Here is a 19,180-nt window from a genome sequence, read left to right as displayed (position 1 = left end):
GTAAATGTGAGTGTATGTGTGGGAGTGTGTGGGTGTAAATGTGAGTGTATGTGTGGGAGTGTGTGGGTGTAAATGTGAGTGTATGTGTGGGAGTGTGTGGGTGTAAATGTGAGTGTATGTGTGGGAGTGTGTGGGTGTGTGCGCGTGTTTACGCGTCAGTGGCCCAGGGCGCAAGCTCACTCGTGCACAGACTCGCACCCGACGCGCTCGGTGTGCGGGTCAATTGAGGAATTCACCGCGTGTTTACACACACACACATACTACCACACACATACTACTACACATACTACTACACATACTACTACACACATACTACTACACACATACTACCACACACACACTACCACACACACACTACCACACACACACTACTACACACACAAGACCCACGTGCAGGCAAAGATCCCAGTCGTTCACGAGCGCCTATGAAGGCTGTCACGGTACACGAGGGGGTGGGTAGCCAGCACCACGCCCGACCGCCTTTGTCTACCACGTGGTGAAGCTTGCACATCGCACCAGGTACTCATTTGAGGCTGAGTCGACTCACACGGCAAACTCGCTCACACATTTAACTGGGACAGCCGAGCCCGAGAGAATGTGACCAAGCGATGAAGATGGTGGTGGTGGTGGTGGTGGTTGAGAATGCGTGCGCGTGCCCCTGCACGTGGAGAGCGGTGGCGCAGTGGTTAGCGCACCGCGCTGTGAACCCGGCGCGGCCCGAGTGGGATTCCTCGGTCGACTTAGCCTTAATTAACACGTGGTCTGGTGTGACGTCAGCATTGGAGAGACAAAGGCAGCCGGGCGTGGTGTTGGCCTACCCACCCCCTCGTGTGCCGTGACAGCCTCCATAGGTGCTGCTACTCGCTCTCAGCACTAGCCTGTTAAAGGCCACGCAGAGCGGTTTAATCTGTGTGCGCTCTCTGCCCGCGGCACCACAGCGGTGTTTGCGAGCTCCTATTTGTCGCCTTTGATATTCTCCCGAGGTCGGCCTTTTGTACCTTGATGTGTTCAGCATTCACGTGTTCAGTTACAATGAATGGTCACGATAATGCATATTCATGACTCATTCATGAATATTCACGTCTCACATTCATGCCTATTCATTGCGGATTTCATATTTTTATTCCAATTATTATTAATAGTGCACTTACCCCGGAAAGCCTCGCCGAGTCTCAAGACTTTCTCGCAGGAGGGTCCCTGCTATACTTACGAGGTAAGCACCTCCGATTAATCATCACGGTTGGCTACGTATGGTGCGAAAGACGTTCAGCATGCGTACGTACAACCTGCCGTGTAAACGTTAACGTTTGGCAGTTTGGACCATGACGCCCAGCTCACGATGGCCTTTTCTTCTTGGGGTCTTTAACGTCCACGTAAAGCCGACGGCGGCTGTGGGTGGTGGCTACGCTGCACGTCGCCCCCTGCGATCCAGCGATGTGTGCGGAGGCAGCAGCAGCAGCGGCGGCAAGGGTTGGTGGATCACGCACAGATGTTGCGAAACTCCCTCCTTCCCGTGGGTGGGCGTCGAGGAGGAGCCGTGTCCTGGCTCGCCCAGGAATCAGGCGGCGCAGCAAAATGTGAACTAATATCCCATCTGTACTTGGATAGAGCGTTGCCCCCTCGCGCGCGTGGGGTTTTCTGCGGGCGCTCGGGTTTCCTCCCGCGCGTACAAAGCACTCGGTGTAATTGGCTGCAGGAATGCGAGTAGAGGACAGACGAGACTCTGCGCACGGCGGTGGACTGCGCAGGGGAGCGAGGTGCAAGGTTGCACGAGTGACGCCGCTCGAGGCAAACGCTCATCACACGCGCCAGGGTCAGGGTTACCGATGCCCATCACCGCGGGTCAAGCGAGTCCGCCCCGGGGTTACAAAGGTCGTGGTCTCGTTGTTTCCTCGAACGCTAAGAGAGGCTCCTGTGATCCGCATGTCCCCAGGAGCCCTGTCGGAGAACCCCTAACGCTGCCCCCCCCCTAAAGGGGAACCCCCAAAGTCACACCGCAGGTCACAGCAACTGCTCTCTCGCTGCTTCTCTGGGGAATTCCCCCGTCCCCCGCAGCTCTCATATCAAGGTAATTGCTTGAGATCGGAGGGGAGAGAGGTGGGACATGGAGATGCAGGGGAGAGGGGGAGACTGGGTGAGAGGGGGAGACTGGGTGAGAGGGGGAGACTGGGTGAGAGGGGGAGACTGGGTGAGAGGGGGAGACTGGGTGAGAGGGGGAGACTGGGTGAGAGGGGGAGACTGGGTGAGAGGGGGAGACTGGGTGAGAGGGGGAGACTGGGTGAGAGTAAGGAGACAGTATTTGGCGTCACTAGCCGCGTCTCCCAACTCTGACCTCTGCTGACCCCCCACTCATCCCCCCGCTCCCCCGCTCCCAGCCCCTCTCCACACGTGGGTTCCCATGGCCGGGATGAGACGCGTTCAGCAGGGGTCATTACTCAGCCAAGAGGGGGTTGAAGGGGTGCAGAAGATGAGAGGGCACTCACAAGCCAGGCAAACACAAAGGTCCCCCGTATAGCCTGAACAGATTGTAAGAGCAAGTGCTGTCAGCAAGTAGCACCTACAAAGGCCGGCTCGGCACACGAGGCGGTGGGTGGCCAGCACCACGCACGGTCGCCTTTGTCTCCCCTGTGGCGATGTTTACCGACCGCACCGGGTACTCGCGTGACCCAGACCTGCGCGCTAACTGGTTTCATCGCTCCATCTCCACGCCGGACTAGTGCTCTCCGTGATTGTGGCTGAATGAGCGACGCAGAATTTCAGATTTTTCCAGTTTATAAATAAATTCAATGGAATTCAGACTCACATTCGGGCGTTTTGTCCGCCGTAGGTGAGCAAGAGAATACGGCTAAAAAGATCGGGTGGGCTATGGTTGTGGAACCGGAACCAGTGAATCGGTTGCTGGTGAATGAAGAGTCTGGAACCCGTAACCGTTTTGATGTGACGTCACAATGACTATGATGACACAGTGACTGTGACGTCAGCGGACGAGAGATGGCGCACGATGATTACTCCATTGATATCGAGGCAGGAGTTTGACCAATCCAGTTCTCAAAATCACCACCCCCTCGTGTCTCTGTGGATCACTTCGTCCCGTTTTACTCTGTGTGGTCGAGGGCTATGTGCAGTATCAATGCGGCTGTTTCATTGTTGTAAATAGTATTCATTATTTAAAAAGAGAGAGTATTTTGGGCTCGGGTCTAGTGGAGTTATTTTCAGCTCTATATTTAGGCTGGGATTTATTCGTGCCCGCGACCCCATATTTCCACCTACGGCACACCACATCAAGTGTATCTCTCGCTATGGACTGTGGCTAGTGCAACCCTAGCACTGCTGACTACATTCTACCAGCGATCCATCATAGGTGGTGGTGATACTGCTGCTGCTGTGTGGTAGCGTTGTGGGTGAGTTGCGGTGCTCAGAGGGATGTGATATTGGTCTGCGGTGGTGGGTGGTGTCTTTGTGATAGTGGTTGTGGTGGTTTGTGTTGTTGCGGCTGTGGTGGTTTGTGTTGTTGCGGCTGTGGTGGTTTGTGTTGTTGCGGCTGTGGTTGTGGTGGTTGTGGTGGTTGTGTTGGGTGCTTATCGTGGTATGTGTATGGCGGTGGTGGTGGATGGTTGGTACTGCATGGTGGTAGCAGTTGTTTCAGATGTGGTGATAGTGGTGGTGGTTGTTGTGGCGGTTGTGCTGTTGTTGTGGCGGTGGGTGCTTGTCATGGTGTTTGGCCGGTGGTGATGGTGGAAGGTTGGCACCAGTGGTGGTGGTTGTGTGTTGTTGTTGTGGTCCAGGGTGGCACCAGTGGTGGTTGTGTGTTGTTGTCGTGGTACAGGGTGGCACCAGTGGTGGTGGTGGTGGTTGTGTGTTGTTGTCGTGGTCCAGGCTGGCACCGGTGGTGGTGGTGTGTTGTTGTCGTGGTCCAGGCTGGCACCGGTGGTGGTGGTTGTGTGTTGTTGTCGTGGTCCAGGGTGGCACCGGTGGTGGTGGTTGTGTGTTGTTGTCGTGGTCCAGGGTGGCACCAGTGGTGGTTGTGTGTTGTTGTCGTGGTCCAGGCTGGCACCGGTGGTGGTGGTGGTTGTGTATTGATGTCGTGGTCCAGGGTGGTACCGGTGGTGGTGGTTGTGTGTTGTTGTCGTGGTCCAGGGTGGCACCAGTGGTGGTGGTGGTTGTGTGTTGTTGTCGTGGTCCAGGCTGGCACCGGTGGTGGTGGTGGTTGTGTATTGATATCGTGGTCCAGGCTGGCACCAGTGGTGGTGGTGGTTGTGTGTTGCGGTCGTGGTCCAGGGTGGCACCGGTGGTGGTTGTGTGTTGTTGTCGTGGTACAGGGTGGCACCAGTGGTGGTGGTGGTTGTGTGTTGTTATCGTGGTACAGGCTGGCACCAGTGTCAGGTTAATGAGTATCCGGCAGCGGTTTCTATGCCGAACGGTCGCGCAGTGACGCGGTGACTCCGAGCACCGCGCCCAACACGACCCCGAGCGAGAGAGAAGAGAGACGATGCCGCAGCAGGGCGCCGCCACTCACCGCTGCCGTGTTTGACTCCAATACATCACGTTCGTCTCTCGCCCTCTCTCTCTAAACCAGCTCAATCAAGCCTCCAGTAAATCACGTGGCTTCTGTGTGGCCACCCCCACTCTGAACCCCTCCCCCTCTCCCCGCCGCCCGCTGGGAAAACAGACGCCGCTCCTCGTCCGTGCAACAGCAGCAGCGTCGAGGCCCTGATGCAGCCGCCTCTCCCTCCTCATCGTCATCTTTCCTGAACCCTTTTCTCCCGTCTCTCGGTTCCTTCTCCATCCTGGTCCCCTTAGTTCCTCTCTCTTCCCTCTGCCTATTCCCATCCCTTTTTATTTCCCCAGCGCATCACAACCCTGAATCAGCTCCCCCCACCCCGCCTTCCCGTGGTGCGTACGTCGTGAAGGACAAAGAGAGAAGCGTGGCAGATTTCATCGCAGGTGGTTACGCCCGTGCAGCGAGCCGCACGTCACCAATTCCGCGCGGTCGCAGGCGGATAGAATCGGCAAGCGATCCGGGTGAAAAGCGTTCGCACGCCGGCACTGGAGGCCGCGAGCAAAGAGGCGATTTCGTTTCGGAAAAGTTACGTGAATAATTATAAAAAAATGGGAAATATCGATGGGGAAATGTGACTTGTTTCCCTTCGTCAATGGAAACGCAGTGAATTAGCAGGTTCGCTCGATTAAAATAAAACCCCTGAATCTTACAAGGGTACAGGTGCAGCCCTGCAACTTCTGTAATCTGCAGGTAACATGCTGTGATCCGTGCAGGCACTGTCCTTGGTCTGTGTGCTGCTGGATAGTGCGGCATCTCGGCTTGGTTCGCCGCATTTGAACCTTACAGCGCGAGAAAAATAACCACGTGGGTGCTATGATTTGACACATTTTCTCACACGCGTGCTCACGCTTACACACTCTCACAAAACAAAAACAAAGATACCCCATATAGCCCGTCGGGGCAAGTGTGTTGTTAGCGAGCACCTATGAAGGCCAACACGTCCGGCCGCCTTTGTCTCCCCAATGTTAACGGTCTACACACCGCATTAGAATGTTTGGCAAAGTGCTGTTAGCGAGCACCTATTAAGCACGGCACACGACGGGGTGGGTGGCCAGCACCACGCCCGGCCACCTTTGTCTCCCGAGTGGCGATGTTCACACACCGCACCAGCTACTCATTTTAGGCTGAGTCGACACGCACAAACACACACTCTCACAAAACATAGATAAAGGTCCCCCATAAAGCCTACATAGACTGATGGAGCAAGTGATGTTTGCGAGCACTGACACGCACACATCCTGTGACGAACGCACTCAGACCTACATGCTCACACACATTCTTTCTCTCTCTCAAACACACACACCATTTGACACGCTGCTGCTGAAAGCGCACGCTTACACGCACCCTAACCACACTCTTACACTGCCTTAAATACTGAAACGCTGACACACTCATGAATACGCTGTGACATACTCTCTCTTGCACATATTCGGACACTCTCTAAAACTCTCTCTATCGAACACACTCTCGTTCACACACTTTCTAAAACGCACTCCCTCTCGATGACACACTCGGGTCACCGTGTTCATGGCACAGCGTGCTAACCGCGATGCGACCGCTCCCCACACACATAAACAAGACAAAGATCCCCCGTATAGCCTTAACAGGCTTTTTGGGCAAGTGCCGTTAGCGAGTAGCGCTTATGAAGACCGGCACGGCACACGAGGGGGTGGGTGGTCAACACCACGCCCGGCCGCCTTTGTCTCCCGAGTGGCGATGTTTACACACCGCACCAGGTGCTCATTTGATGCCGAGTCTACGTAGGGGAGGCCCAGGACCGGTTCAAATATTCGCCACTGTTATTGGCCGTGAGCGCGAACCGAACTCGAGTCGCCAAGAGGTTGCAGTACCGCAAGTGGGTTCATGCGTAGCGGAGCTACGGGTGTCCCCCCCTCGGACACAGCAGCACGGTGCCGGGTTCTCTCCGGGTTCTCTCCGGGTTCTCTCCGGGTTCTCTCCGGGTTCTCTCCGGGTTCTCTCCGGGTTCTCTCCGGGTTCTCCGGTTCCGTGGCCACACGAAGCCACCGGACCCTCACCGCTCATGACCCAAGCACCCCGGCGTAGCGGCACCCTCCTGACAAGGAGTCTGGAGACTCCGTGACGCTTGCCCAGACACACCAACCACCCACCACCACCGCCCACCAAACGTGGAGGATGGTTGATGGTGGTGTTTGCCGGTGCTGGTGGCGGTGGTGGTGGGTGATTAGTGGTGGTTGTGGATGACCGCGGCAGGTTGATTCCAGATAAAGCAAGTCGGGATGTTTGTGACATATGCTAATGCCCCCCTCCCTGCCGACCCCCCCTATGAATGGTATCACCCGCACTGCTCACACTGCCCGCATAAGCAAGTAAGGAGGGGGTCACGTGGACCCCTGGGATTGGATAAGTGTGGGGGGAGGGGTAAGGAGAGGGGGGGGGTCTTTGCTGGGGTCGGTAATGAGCACCCGCAGTGACGTCACCACAACCTATCTCGAGTTACCCTACTCAAGCAGCTGCCGAGAGAGAGGGTGACGGGTGATGAGGAGTGGTGAGTAAGGTGGTGAGGAGCGGTGTGGGGATGGTGAAGGTTGGTGATGGATGATGGCTGGTGAGGGCTGACGATCGGTGATTCAAGTCGGGCCTGCCCGGATCGGCGACCCGCAAGAAGCTTCCCCGCCCGGCACACCGCATCCAGCATAGTTCTCGCTAATATGCTATGGCTACTGTTGCTACAAGTCGCCAGCCGACACAGCGACTGGGAATATATTCATTGACAAATGAAGCCTTGGCGAGGATGGTGATGATGGATGATGATGGTGGATGGCGATCCTCAATTATACTGCGATGATGATTATGATAACCAGAGAGTCGTGATGGTGAGGATCTGACCGATGCCCTCTGCCGCACCCACACAACAGCCAACATTCGCCACTAAGTGCCGGTGACCTCACCACAACGCTTGTGCCAGGATAGGTGCACTTTGATTGGAAAATACACACTCGCTCGTCCGTAACACACACACACTCACAAACTCATACTCGCACTGACCCCCACGCAAAGAAAAAGCTCTCCCCATATAGCATTTAGGAGACTGCTGGGGCAAGTGCCGTTAGCGAGCACCTATGAAGGACGGCACGGGGCACGAGGGGGTAGCTGGCCAGCGCCACCCCCGGCCGCCTTTCTCTCCCCAATGCTCGTTTACCAAACCAGGTACTAATTTAAGGCCGAGTCAACCTATGGGAGGCCCAGGCCCGGCTGAATATTCGCCACAGACACACAGACACACACTCCCTCGCTGTTCCACCGCTCCCCCCACAGACACACAGACACACACTCCCTCGCTGTTCCACCGCTCCCCCCACAGACACACAGACACACACTCCCTCGCTCTGCCATCACTCCCCCCACAGACAGACACACACTCCCTCGCTGTTCCACTGCTCCCCCCACAGACACACACTCCCTCGCTGTTCCACCACTCCCCCCACAGACACCCAGACACACACTCCCTCGCTGTGACACCGCTCCCCCCACAGACACACAGACACACACTCCCTCGCCGTGCCACCGCTCCCCCCACAGACACACAGACACACACTCCCTCGCTGTTCCACCACTCCCCCCACAGACACACAGACACACACTCCCTCGCTGTGACACCGCTCCCCCCACAGACACACAGACACACACTCCCTCGCCGTGCCACCGCTCCCCCCACAGACACACAGACGCACACTCCCTCGCCGTGCCACCGCTCCCCCCACAGACACACAGACACACACTCCCTCGCCGTGCCACCGCTCCCCCCACAGACACACAGACACACACTCCCTCGCTGTGACACCGCTCCCCCCACAGACACACACTCCCTCGCCGTGCCACCGCTCCCCCCACAGACACACAGACACACACTCCCTCGCCGTGCCACCGCTCCCCCCACAGACACACAGACACACACTCCCTCGCTGTGACACCGCTCCCACCACAGACACACACTCCCTCGCCGTGCCACCGCTCCCCCCACAGACACACAGACACACACTCCCTCGCCGTGCCACCGCTCCCCCCACAGACACACAGACACACACTCCCTCGCCGTGCCACCGCTCCCCCCACAGACACCCAGACACACACTCCCTCGCTGTGACACCGCTCCCCCCACAGACACACAGACACACACTCCCTCGCCGTGCCACCGCTCCCCCCACAGACACACAGACACACACTCCCTCGCTGTTCCACCACTCCCCCCACAGACACACAGACACACACTCCCTCGCTGTGACACCGCTCCCCCCACAGACACACAGACACACACTCCCTCGCCGTGCCACCGCTCCCCCCACAGACACACAGACACACACTCCCTCGCCGTGCCACCGCTCCCCCCACAGACACACAGACACACACTCCCTCGCCGTGCCACCGCTCCCCCCACAGACACACAGACACACACTCCCTCGCTGTGACACCGCTCCCCCCACAGACACACACTCCCTCGCCGTGCCACCGCTCCCCCCACAGACACACAGACACACACTCCCTCGCCGTGCCACCGCTCCCCCCACAGACACACAGACACACACTCCCTCGCTGTGACACCGCTCCCCCCACAGACACACACTCCCTCGCCGTGCCACCGCTCCCCCCACAGACACACAGACACACACTCCCTCGCCGTGCCACCGCTCCCCCCACAGACACACAGACACACACTCCCTCGCCGTGCCACCGCTCCCCCCACAGACACACACTCCCTCGCCGTGCCACCGCTCCCCCCACAGACACACAGACACACACTCCCTCGCCGTGCCACCGCTCCCCCCACAGACACACACTCCCTCGCCGTGCCACCGCTCCCCCCACAGACACACAGACACACACTCCCTCGCCGTGCCACCGCTCCCCCCACAGACACACACTCCCTCGCCGTGCCACCGCTCCCCCCACAGACACACAGACACACACTCCCTCGCCGTGCCACCGCTCCCCCCACAGACACACACTCCCTCGCCGTGCCACCGCTCCCCCCACAGACACACAGACACACACTCCCTCGCTGTGCGGTCTCAGCGGAACGCGACTCCGACCTCGGCCTGCTGCCAAGCGGCTCCGTGATGCGATGGCACAGGTGAGGGCACACCCCGACTCACACCCCGACTCACACCCTAATCACACCCTACTCGCACCCCGACTCGCACCCTACTCACACCCTACTCACACCCCGACTCGCACCCTACTCACACCCTACTCACACCCCTACTCACACACCGACTCACACCCTACGCACACCCCTACTCACACCCCGACTCACACCCTACTCACACCCCGACTCGCACACCCCTACTCACACCCTACTCACACCCCTACTCGCACACCCCGACTCACACCCTACTCACACACCCTACTCACACCCTACTCACACACCCTACTCACACCCCTACTCACACACCCTACTCACACCCCTACTCACACACCCTATCTCACACCTCGTCTCACACACCCTACTCACACACCTTACTCACACCCCTACTCACACCCCTACTCACACCCTACTCACACACCGACTCACACCCCTACTCACACCCTACTCACACCCCTACTCACACCCCTACTCGCACACCCTACTCACACGGCGCGGATACATAACCACAGACTCAGTTCCCTGTCACGCTGGCACCAGCTCCAGTGAAGACGGTTGGCTACGCGCGGTGCAAAAGAAGTTCGACATACGTACACCATCACTCACCGCCACGCTCCTCCACCACCAAGCCCCCTTGCCCACCACTCACCTGTAATATCGCGACTGCAGGTAGGTGGAGCACACGGCCTTGGAGACGTGGCTGGCCGAGCCAAAGTCGATGACCTTGACGCGGTAGGGCTGGCGCGCCGGGTCCACCAGCATGATGTTCTCCGGCTTGAGGTCGGCGTGGATGAGGCCCAGGCTCTCGAGCTTGGCGAGCGCCACGGCCACCTGCTGCAGGACGGGCCGCACGGCCCAGAGGCCCAGCGGGCGGAAGCGGCCGCGCTTGAGGAAGTCGTAGAGGGAGAGCGCGAGCAGCTCAAACACGAGGCACGTGTGGCCCCGGTGGGAGAAGCTCTCGAAGGCCCTCACCAGGTTGTGGTCGTCGCCGTCCCCCAGCTGCGCCAGGATGCCTGCCTCCACGCGGGCCTGCCGGGCGTACGACGCCGGCCGGCGCTTGAGCACCTTGACGGCGACCAGCCCGCCGCGGGCCCTGGCGCGGCACCGGGCCACCTGGCCGAAGGTGCCGCGGCCCAGGAAGCCGAGGACCTCGTAGCAATCGCTGGGCGAACGGAGGACTTCGTGCGGCACCAGCTTGTAGTCCCCGCCGCCGCCCCCGCCGGCCGCGGTCGCGGCGGCGACGCGGCCGCCGACGCCGCCGTCGTTACCGGTCGTGCCGACGCCGCCGACGCCGCCGACGCCGGTGATCATCGCCGAATCCACGGCGTCGTCGTCGTCGCCGCCGTCGTCTTCCAGGGGCAGGTGGTCGGGGCAGCGGAAGGCGTGGGGGGGCGCGGCGGTGGCGGTGGGGGGGGCCGCACCCCCCCCTCCGCCGACTCCGCACCGCCCCTCGCCGTGCGCCGCCGCCGTCCCTGGAGGGAGAGGCGGAGGTCCCCGTGCGGAGATGGAGCAGTTTGGCCGGGCGGCTGCGTGGGAGGAGGGCGCATCTCCCTCTAGGTGGATGGCCATGCCTGTGGGGGCGGAGAGAGACGGCCACGATGAACGAGGGGTGAAGGCGCAGTCCCGCAACTGCTCACCCACGCCGCCCGCCGCTGGCAGAAGCTCCTCCACCTCTGGGGAGCTCCACGGAGCCCCCTCTGGGGGAGTAGTTGGCCTGCTCTTCCAGGCTGGTCAATTATGGGGAAAGGTCAGGGGGTCCCCACTCTTCCCCCCCGCCGCCGCCCCGTCGCACGCGACCCACCGTGGTGGAGGACACCTACACTGCTGCGTGGACAGAGGAGGTGCTGGGAGGAAGGTGACCTCTGCATTGTAAGCGTGCTGGCCGCTAATGATATATGGTGACCTATGTAAGTCGACGTCTCTCTGTCGAAGCTCCCAGTCAACCTTCACTCGGTAGGAGTTCGCTCTGCGAGCCTCAGTGGTGATGATTCTTATTCAGATTAATTACCCAGGAAAGCCTCTCCGAGTCTCGAGACTCTTTATGAGGAGGGTCCTGCCACGCTTTCGCGGTCAGGCAGGAGGTGTTGCTGCTGCTGCTGTTGTGTAATCTGCAGGGGACGTGTCAGCATTGGGGTGTTGTTTTGGCTAATGCCAATTACATTCTATGGGGTTTTTTTTGGTATGGGAGGAAACTGGAGAACCCGGAGTAAACGCAATGCAGCACTGGGGGAGAGAACACAAAACTACACTCAGAAAGATGCCAGAGTCGGGAATATAACCTCGGGGCGTCTTACTGGGAGGCAGGAGTGTTAAGACTGCGCCTACGTGAGCCTCAGTGATGAACACTGAACCCTATTGGAGACGGAGTATGGCTCTGTGAGCCTCAGTGATGTTCAATGAACCCTATTGGAGACGGAGTCTGGCTCTGTGAGCCTCAGTGATGTTCAATGAACCTTACAGGAGCCCGAGTCTGGTTCTGTGAGCCCCAGTGATGAACACTGAACCCTATTGGAGACGTAGTATGGCTCTGTGAGCCTCAGTGATGAACACTGAACCCTACAGGAGCCCGAGTCTGGTTCTGTGAGCCTCAGTGATGAAGACTGAACCCTATTGGAGACGTAGTAAGGCTCTGTGAGCCTCAGTGATGAACACTGAACACTATAGGAAACCCAGTATGCCTCTGTGTATGCTACAGTAGAACACATCACTCCAGAGAGAACAGAATAGTATACAGCGGAGTCCGCAGAATATTCCATGACACAGGGTACACGGCACACTTGGTCTACTCAATAGAGTACACATCACAGTACACGATAGAGTACACGGTAGAGTGCAATATACACAGCACTGTAGAGTACACGGCAAAGCACACGACGATGCAGAGTACACACAGCAGTACAGTGAACACGATAGATGAGAGTACACGGTTCAACAGCACACGGAATAATACATGAGAGAGTACACAAGAGTAAAATGCACACTGGAGTACTCAACACACAGCAGAGTGCATGATGTAAACCACACGACAGCAGAGTAGAGAATACAGCAGGGTGCACAGCAGAGAGCACGATAGAGTAGTACTTGATACAAGAGATCACGGAGAAGCACTCGGCAGAGGACACCGCGGCCAGTTACAGCCAGCACAGAGAGAGAGAGAGAAGGCAGCATGCACGCCGTACCTCCACACGGGATCTCTCGCCTCACCGCCGCCCCCTATCCCTCTCACAGAGGGAGTCCCGATATAAACCCCGCTCGCTGGAGACACGACCCCCTTTCGGGGTCCCTGGCCGGGCAGGGGAGGGGTACTGGGGGATGGGCAACTTCCCTACTGAGTTACAAACCCCAGGTTCCTCTGCTGGGCGACTCTTCCTCCTTCCCGTCTTCCCCGTCACGCTCCGCTCGCTCGCTCGCTCACTCACGGCCTCCTCCTCCTCCCTGCACTATTTTACTTCCTTTACCTAACACTCGACTCCCTACCTTCTTCGGCGGCGGCGGCGGCGGCGGTGGAGGGGGGTGAGAGGTTGAGTGGTCGGGATCGAGGGAGGGAAGAAGAGCGGTGTGGAAGAAGGCGAGGAACGGGTGGGTGGTGGGGGTGCGTTGTAAATGGTGATGCTATGGGGTGCTCTGGTTGGGTGATGTGGTTCGGTGGGGGGGTGACGGGGGGGGGGCTATGGTTGTGTGGCTTCGACAGGTGCAGATTTTCCTCCGCTGACGGCCACGAGTCAAACCCCCCTCCTCTCCCCCCCAATCCGACTCTCGTCTCCCTCCACATGCCATCAGAAGCAGCTGCCCCCCTCTCCTGCATCCCCCACCCCCTCCCCTCCATCTCGCACCCCTCCCCTCCATCTCCCACCCCCTCCCCTCCATCCCCCACCCCCTCCCCTCCATCCCGCACCCCTCTCCTGCATCCCACACCCCCTCCCCTCCATCCCCCACCCCTCCCCTCCATCTCCCACCGCCTCCCCTCCATCTCCCACCGCCTCCCCTCCATCCCCCACCCCACCCCCTCCCCTCCATCCCCCACCCCTCCCCTCCATCCCCCACCCCTCCATCCCCCACCCCTCCCCTCCATCTCCCACCGCCTCCCCTCCATCCCCCACCCCTCCCCTCCATCTCGCACCCCCTCCACCCCTCCCAAAATCCCCCAATCCATCCACCCACTCCCTCCCCCACCTCCATCTCGCTCCTCAAGAGTTCTTAACCCCTCCAACCCCCCTAAACAAGACACAGATCCCCCGTGTAGCCTTCACAGCCTGTTGGGGCAAGTGCTGCTCGCGGGCAGCACCTATGAAGGCGGACACGTGGGGTGGTGTGGCCAGCACCACGTCTCTGTCTGTGTCTCTGTGTGTGTATCCAGTGTCTGTGTGTGTCTGTGCGTGTATCCAGTGTCTGTGTGTGTCTGTGTGTGTATCCAGTGTCTGTGTGTGTATCCAGTGTCTGTGTGTCTGTCGTGTGTGTGTATCCGGTGTCTGTGTGTGTCTGTGTGTGTATCCAGTGTCTGTGTCTCTGTGTGTGTATCCAGTGTCTGTGTGTGTCTGTGTGTGTATCCAGTGTCTGTGTCTCTGTGTGTGTATCCAGTGTCTGTGTGTCTGTGTGTGTATCCAGTGTCTGTGTGTGTATCCAGTGTCTGTGTGTCTGCGTGTGTATCCAGTGTCTGTGTATCCAGTGTCTGTGTGTGTCTGCGTGTGTACCCAGTGTCTGTGTGTTTCTCTGTGTGTATCCAGTGTCTGTGTGTGTATCCAGTGTCTGTGTGTGTATCCAGTGTCTGTGTGTGTCTGTCGTGTGTGTGTATCCGGTGTCTGTGTGTGTCTGTGTGTGTATCCAGTGTCTGTGTCTCTGTGTGTGTATCCAGTGTCTGTGTGTGTCTGTGTGTGTATCCAGTGTCTGTGTCTCTGTGTGTGTATCCAGTGTCTGTGTGTGTCTGTGTGTGTATATCCAGTGTCTGTGTGTGTATCCAGTGTCTGTGTGTCTGCGTGTGTATCCAGTGTCTGTGTGTTTCTGTGTGTGTATCCAGTGTCTGTGTGTGTCTCTGTGTGTGTATCCAGTGTCTGTGTGTGTCTGTGTGTGTATCCAGTGTCTGTGTCTGTGTGTGTGTATCCAGTGTCTGTGTGTGTCTGTGTGTGTATCCAGTGTCTGTGTGTGTCTGTGTGTGTATCCAGTGTCTGTGTGTGTCTGTGTGTGTGTATCCACTGTCTGTGTGTCTGCGTGTGTCTGTGTCTCTGTGTGTGTATTCAGTGTCTGTGTGTGTCTCTGTGTGTGTGTGTTGTGTATGTTTGGTATGCACGTGTGTATGTTGTGGATGTGCGTTATGTATTCGTGGTGTGTACGTGTGTTGTGCATGTGTTATGTACGTTGTGTGTCCTCCCGAGTCTCCGCCTTGAGTTCTGTTTAAACAGGCGAGGCCTGGTCAGGGTGCAGTGTCTATTTATAGCCTCGGAGTGCGAGAGAGAGAGTCTTTGTGGGTGTGTGAGAGTGTGTGTGTGTGTTTAGTGTGTATGTGTGTTTAGTGTGTGTGTGCTAGAGTGTGTGACAGTGTGTGTGTGTGTTTAGTGTGTGTAACTTCATATGTGCTGTTCGCTCACAGCACTTGCTCCAAAAGTCCGTTCAAGGCTATACGGGGCACCGTTGTGTGTGTGTGTCGGTGGCACGTCTGCCAATCCTCTTGGCTAAGCCATCACATAGCGAGCCTCAACATTTACAGTCATCACACTCAAAGTGCACCTAGCCTGGCACGAGCTCTGGCCGTGGTGACATCACCATCAATGATTGTAGTGGCGGTTGTTGTTGTTTGTGTGGAATGTTTGTGTGCATTACTCTTTCCACTCGCGCGAGAAACCCAACGCCCCCCCCACCCACGTTACCCCCTCCCCTATCCCCTTCCCCCTGCCCCCTACCCCCTCCCCTATCCCCTTCCCCCCGCCCCCTACCCCCTCTCCTATCCCCTTCCCCCCGCCCCCTACCCCCTCCCCTATCCCCTTCCCCCCGCCCCCTACCCCCTCCCCTATCCCCTTCCCCCCGCCCCCTACCCCCTCCCCTATCCCCTTCCCTCCAACCCCGCCCCCCTTCTGGCCGACCCCCTCGCTCTGTCGGGGAGATAAGGAGCGGCGCTGTCGCAAGAGACTACTCGCAGTGGCGTAACGCGGGGACCCCCGGGGGGGGTCCTGCGATCCAGGGACTCTAGGGGGTAGTGGCATCGGGTACCTTGGCTCAGGGGTACCTAGGGGATAGAGTACGCAGGGTCATGTGTACCTAGGGTAAGGGCGACTTGCATATACTAAGTACACAATGGTGTGTGTGTGTGATACGTGCATTTCATGTCTGTTATAGTGTTACATTACCGTGGTTTTTCATACGCAAGTATGTACGTACATGCGCACCGGGACACAATTGCACGTACTTGCATGCTACATGTTACACTATAGTGTTACACAATGGTTTATATCCATCCACACTTGTACTTTACAACAGTGTTACAGTGTAACACTTGTGTACATCCTATACACAATCGTGTTACTTGTATACACAATCGTGTTGTTCCACCATAGTGTTACTTGCACACACCACACTGTGTTGCCGGGAACACAATGCAGGCCTGTGCACAATGACAGCAGGGAGCACAATGCACACTGCCTGTGTTGACGTTACGACACTGTGCCCATTACATAACTCCCCGCGTCTCATAGCGACCCCTGCAGAGGCCAGCCGAGGTCAGGTGAGTGAGTGGGGTGAGTGACAGGGGCAGGGAGCAGGTAGACCACCAGGTGAGGACTCACCCGAGAGCTCACGTGAGCGACCACGTGGACGACAAGGTGAGTGCGTGAGTGACTCGGCGAGTGGCCAGGTCAGGGCTCGTGAGTGGATAGGTGGTGTGGACATATGCGAGTGGGCAGGTGACAGCTGAGGTGAGGGTTCAAGTGAGTGGGCACGTGAGTAATCGGGTGAGTGGATTGGTGAGGAGCAGGCGAGTGAGTGGATGGGAGACTGACCGAGTTGAAGGATTGGACTGCCAGACAGTGAGAAGTATATTGATGGATTACAGAATCTATCTGTGCGGAGCTTCGAGTGTCTCCCCCTCGTATACAGCAGCGTGGCGCTGGGTTGTCTCCGAGTTCTCCGGTTTCCTCCCCACACGAAGCCACCAGACTCTCACTGCTCGCGGAGTTCAATGACCAAACATCCCAGTGTAGCAGCACCCTCCTGATAAAGCCTTGAGACTCAGTGAGGCTTTTCTGAGACACCCATAGCCTCACATATTAACCGAGACTCACGTAGAGACCCATAGACTCACATAGAGACCCATAGACTCACATAGAGACCCAGACTCACACAGAGACCCATAGACTCACACAGAGATCCATAGACTCACATAGAGACCCATAGACTCACATAGAGACCCATAGACTCACATAGAGACCCATAGACTCACTTAGAGACCCATAGACTCACGTAGAGACCCAAAGACTCACGTAGAGACCCATAAACTCACATAGAGACACAAAGACTCACATAAAGACCCATAGACTCACATAGAGAGCCATAGACTCACACAGAGACCCATAGACTCACATAGAGAGCCATATTCCACATAGAGACCCATAGACTCACATAGAGAGCCATAGACTCACGTAGAGACCCAAAGACTCACGTAGAGACCCATAGGCTCACATAGAGAGCCACAGACTCACGTAGAGACCCATAGACTCCCATAGAGAGCTATAGACTCCCGTAGAGACCCAGACCCAAAGACTCACATAGAGACCCATAGACTCACATAGAGACCCATATTCTCACATAGAGACCCAAAGACTCACATAGAGAGCCATAGACTCACATTGAGACCCAAAGCCTCACACAGAGACCCATAGACTCACACAGAGACCCAAAGACTCACAGAGACTGATAGACTCACAATGAGACCCATAGACTCACATAGAGACTCAGACTCACAATGAGACCCATAGACTAACATAGAGACCCGTAGACTCACAAAGAGACTCATAGACTCACAATGAGACCCATAGACTAACATAGAGACCCATAGACTCACACAGAGACCCATAGGCTAACATAGAGACCCGTAGACTCACATAGAGACCCATAGACTCACAATGAGACCCATAGACTCACAAAGAGACCCATAGACTCACATAGAGACCCATAGACTCACATAGAGACCCATAGACTCACATAGAGACCCGTAGACTCACAAAGAGACTCATAGACTCACAATGAGACCCATAGACTAACATAGAGACCCATAGACTCACACAGAGACCCGTAGACTCACAATGAGACCCATAGACTCACAAAGAGACCCATAGACTCACACAGAGACCCATAGACTCACATAGAGACCCATAGACTCACATAGAGACCCATAGACTCACATAGAGACCCATAGACTCACATAGAGACCCATAGACTCACACAGAGACCCATAGACTCACATAGAGACCCACAGACTCACACAGAGACCCATAGGCTAACATAGAGACCCGTAGACTCACATAGAGACCCATAGACTCACAATGAGACCCATAGACTCACAAAGAGACCCATAGACTCACATAGAGACCCATAGACTCACACAGAGACCCATAGACTCACACAGAGACCCATAGACTCACATAGAGACCCATAGACTCACATAGAGACCCATAGACTCACATAGAGACCCATAGACTCACATAGAGACCCATAGACTCACAATGAGACCCATAGACTCACACAGAGACCCATAGACTCACATAGAGACCCATAGACTCACACAGAGACCCATAGACTCACACAGAGACCCATAGACTCACACAGAGACCCATAGACTCACACAGAGACCCATAGACTCACACAGAGACCCATAGACTCACATAGAGACCCATAGACTCACACAGAGACCCATAGACTCACATAGAGACCCATAGACTCACACAGAGACCCATAGACTCACAATGAGACCCATAGACTCACATAGAGACCCATAGACTCACACAGAGACCCATAGACTCACACAGAGACCCATAGACTCACACAGAGACCCATAGACTCACACAGAGACCCATAGACTCACATAGAGACCCATACTCGCACAGAAACCTGGGTGACTAATTGACTTCTGCACCCCTTCCGCTCCAATTGCATGCAGCATATAAACAACGTGTACATCGCTCCACTGCTGGATGAGAACCATCTCCCCACGCTGCATCGACGTTGGTCAGTACAGGCTGCTGAAGTTGGGTGAGGGTTGGGTGGGTGGGGGAAGCCAGCAGAGCTCACCACTGACGACAGCCGTGAGCGAGAGTCAAAGCGCGGTGCGCCAACCACTGCGCCACGGCTCGCACCTGCACGCGTCAGTGCACCTGGGCGTCACTACACACGGCCAGCGCACGTGGCCTTACTTACAGGTGGCTGGCCAGCCTGTGAAGCCGGCGAGCTGAGTCGCCATACTTCACCACGCCGGTCAGTGCGTGTTAGCGAATGCACGGGGGAGCATAGACGTA

General features: G+C 57.0%; 1 protein-coding gene across 3 annotated transcripts in view; it reads right to left on the bottom strand.

The window, feature by feature from the left end:
• Window positions 1-19,180, bottom strand: part of LOC116945445 (uncharacterized) — a 65,842-nt gene that overhangs the window by 40,739 nt on the left and 5,923 nt on the right. Inside the window, exons 1-2 of one of the 3 annotated variants that reach the window (XM_076069502.1) lie at window positions 13,161-13,311; window positions 10,333-11,254 (exon numbers count right to left, since the gene is read on the bottom strand). In XM_076069502.1, coding sequence (XP_075925617.1) covers window positions 10,333-11,252 — 920 coding nt within the window. In that variant the 5' untranslated portion in view covers window positions 11,253-11,254; window positions 13,161-13,311. Of the gene's footprint in view, window positions 1-10,332; window positions 11,255-12,862; window positions 13,140-13,160; window positions 13,312-19,180 lie in introns of those variants that run through there. The other 2 variants (XM_076069501.1, XM_032959757.2) reach the window with 2 other exon arrangements.

This window comes from Petromyzon marinus, chromosome 24 (assembly GCF_048934315.1).
Source record: "Petromyzon marinus isolate PM22_M1 ecotype Great Lakes invasive population chromosome 24, UKy_Petmar_22M1.pri1.0, whole genome shotgun sequence".
Taxonomy (NCBI): Eukaryota; Metazoa; Chordata; class Hyperoartia; order Petromyzontiformes; family Petromyzontidae; genus Petromyzon; species Petromyzon marinus.
Note: the sequence above shows the minus strand (reverse complement) of the source record. Positions and strands in the feature narration are given on the sequence as shown.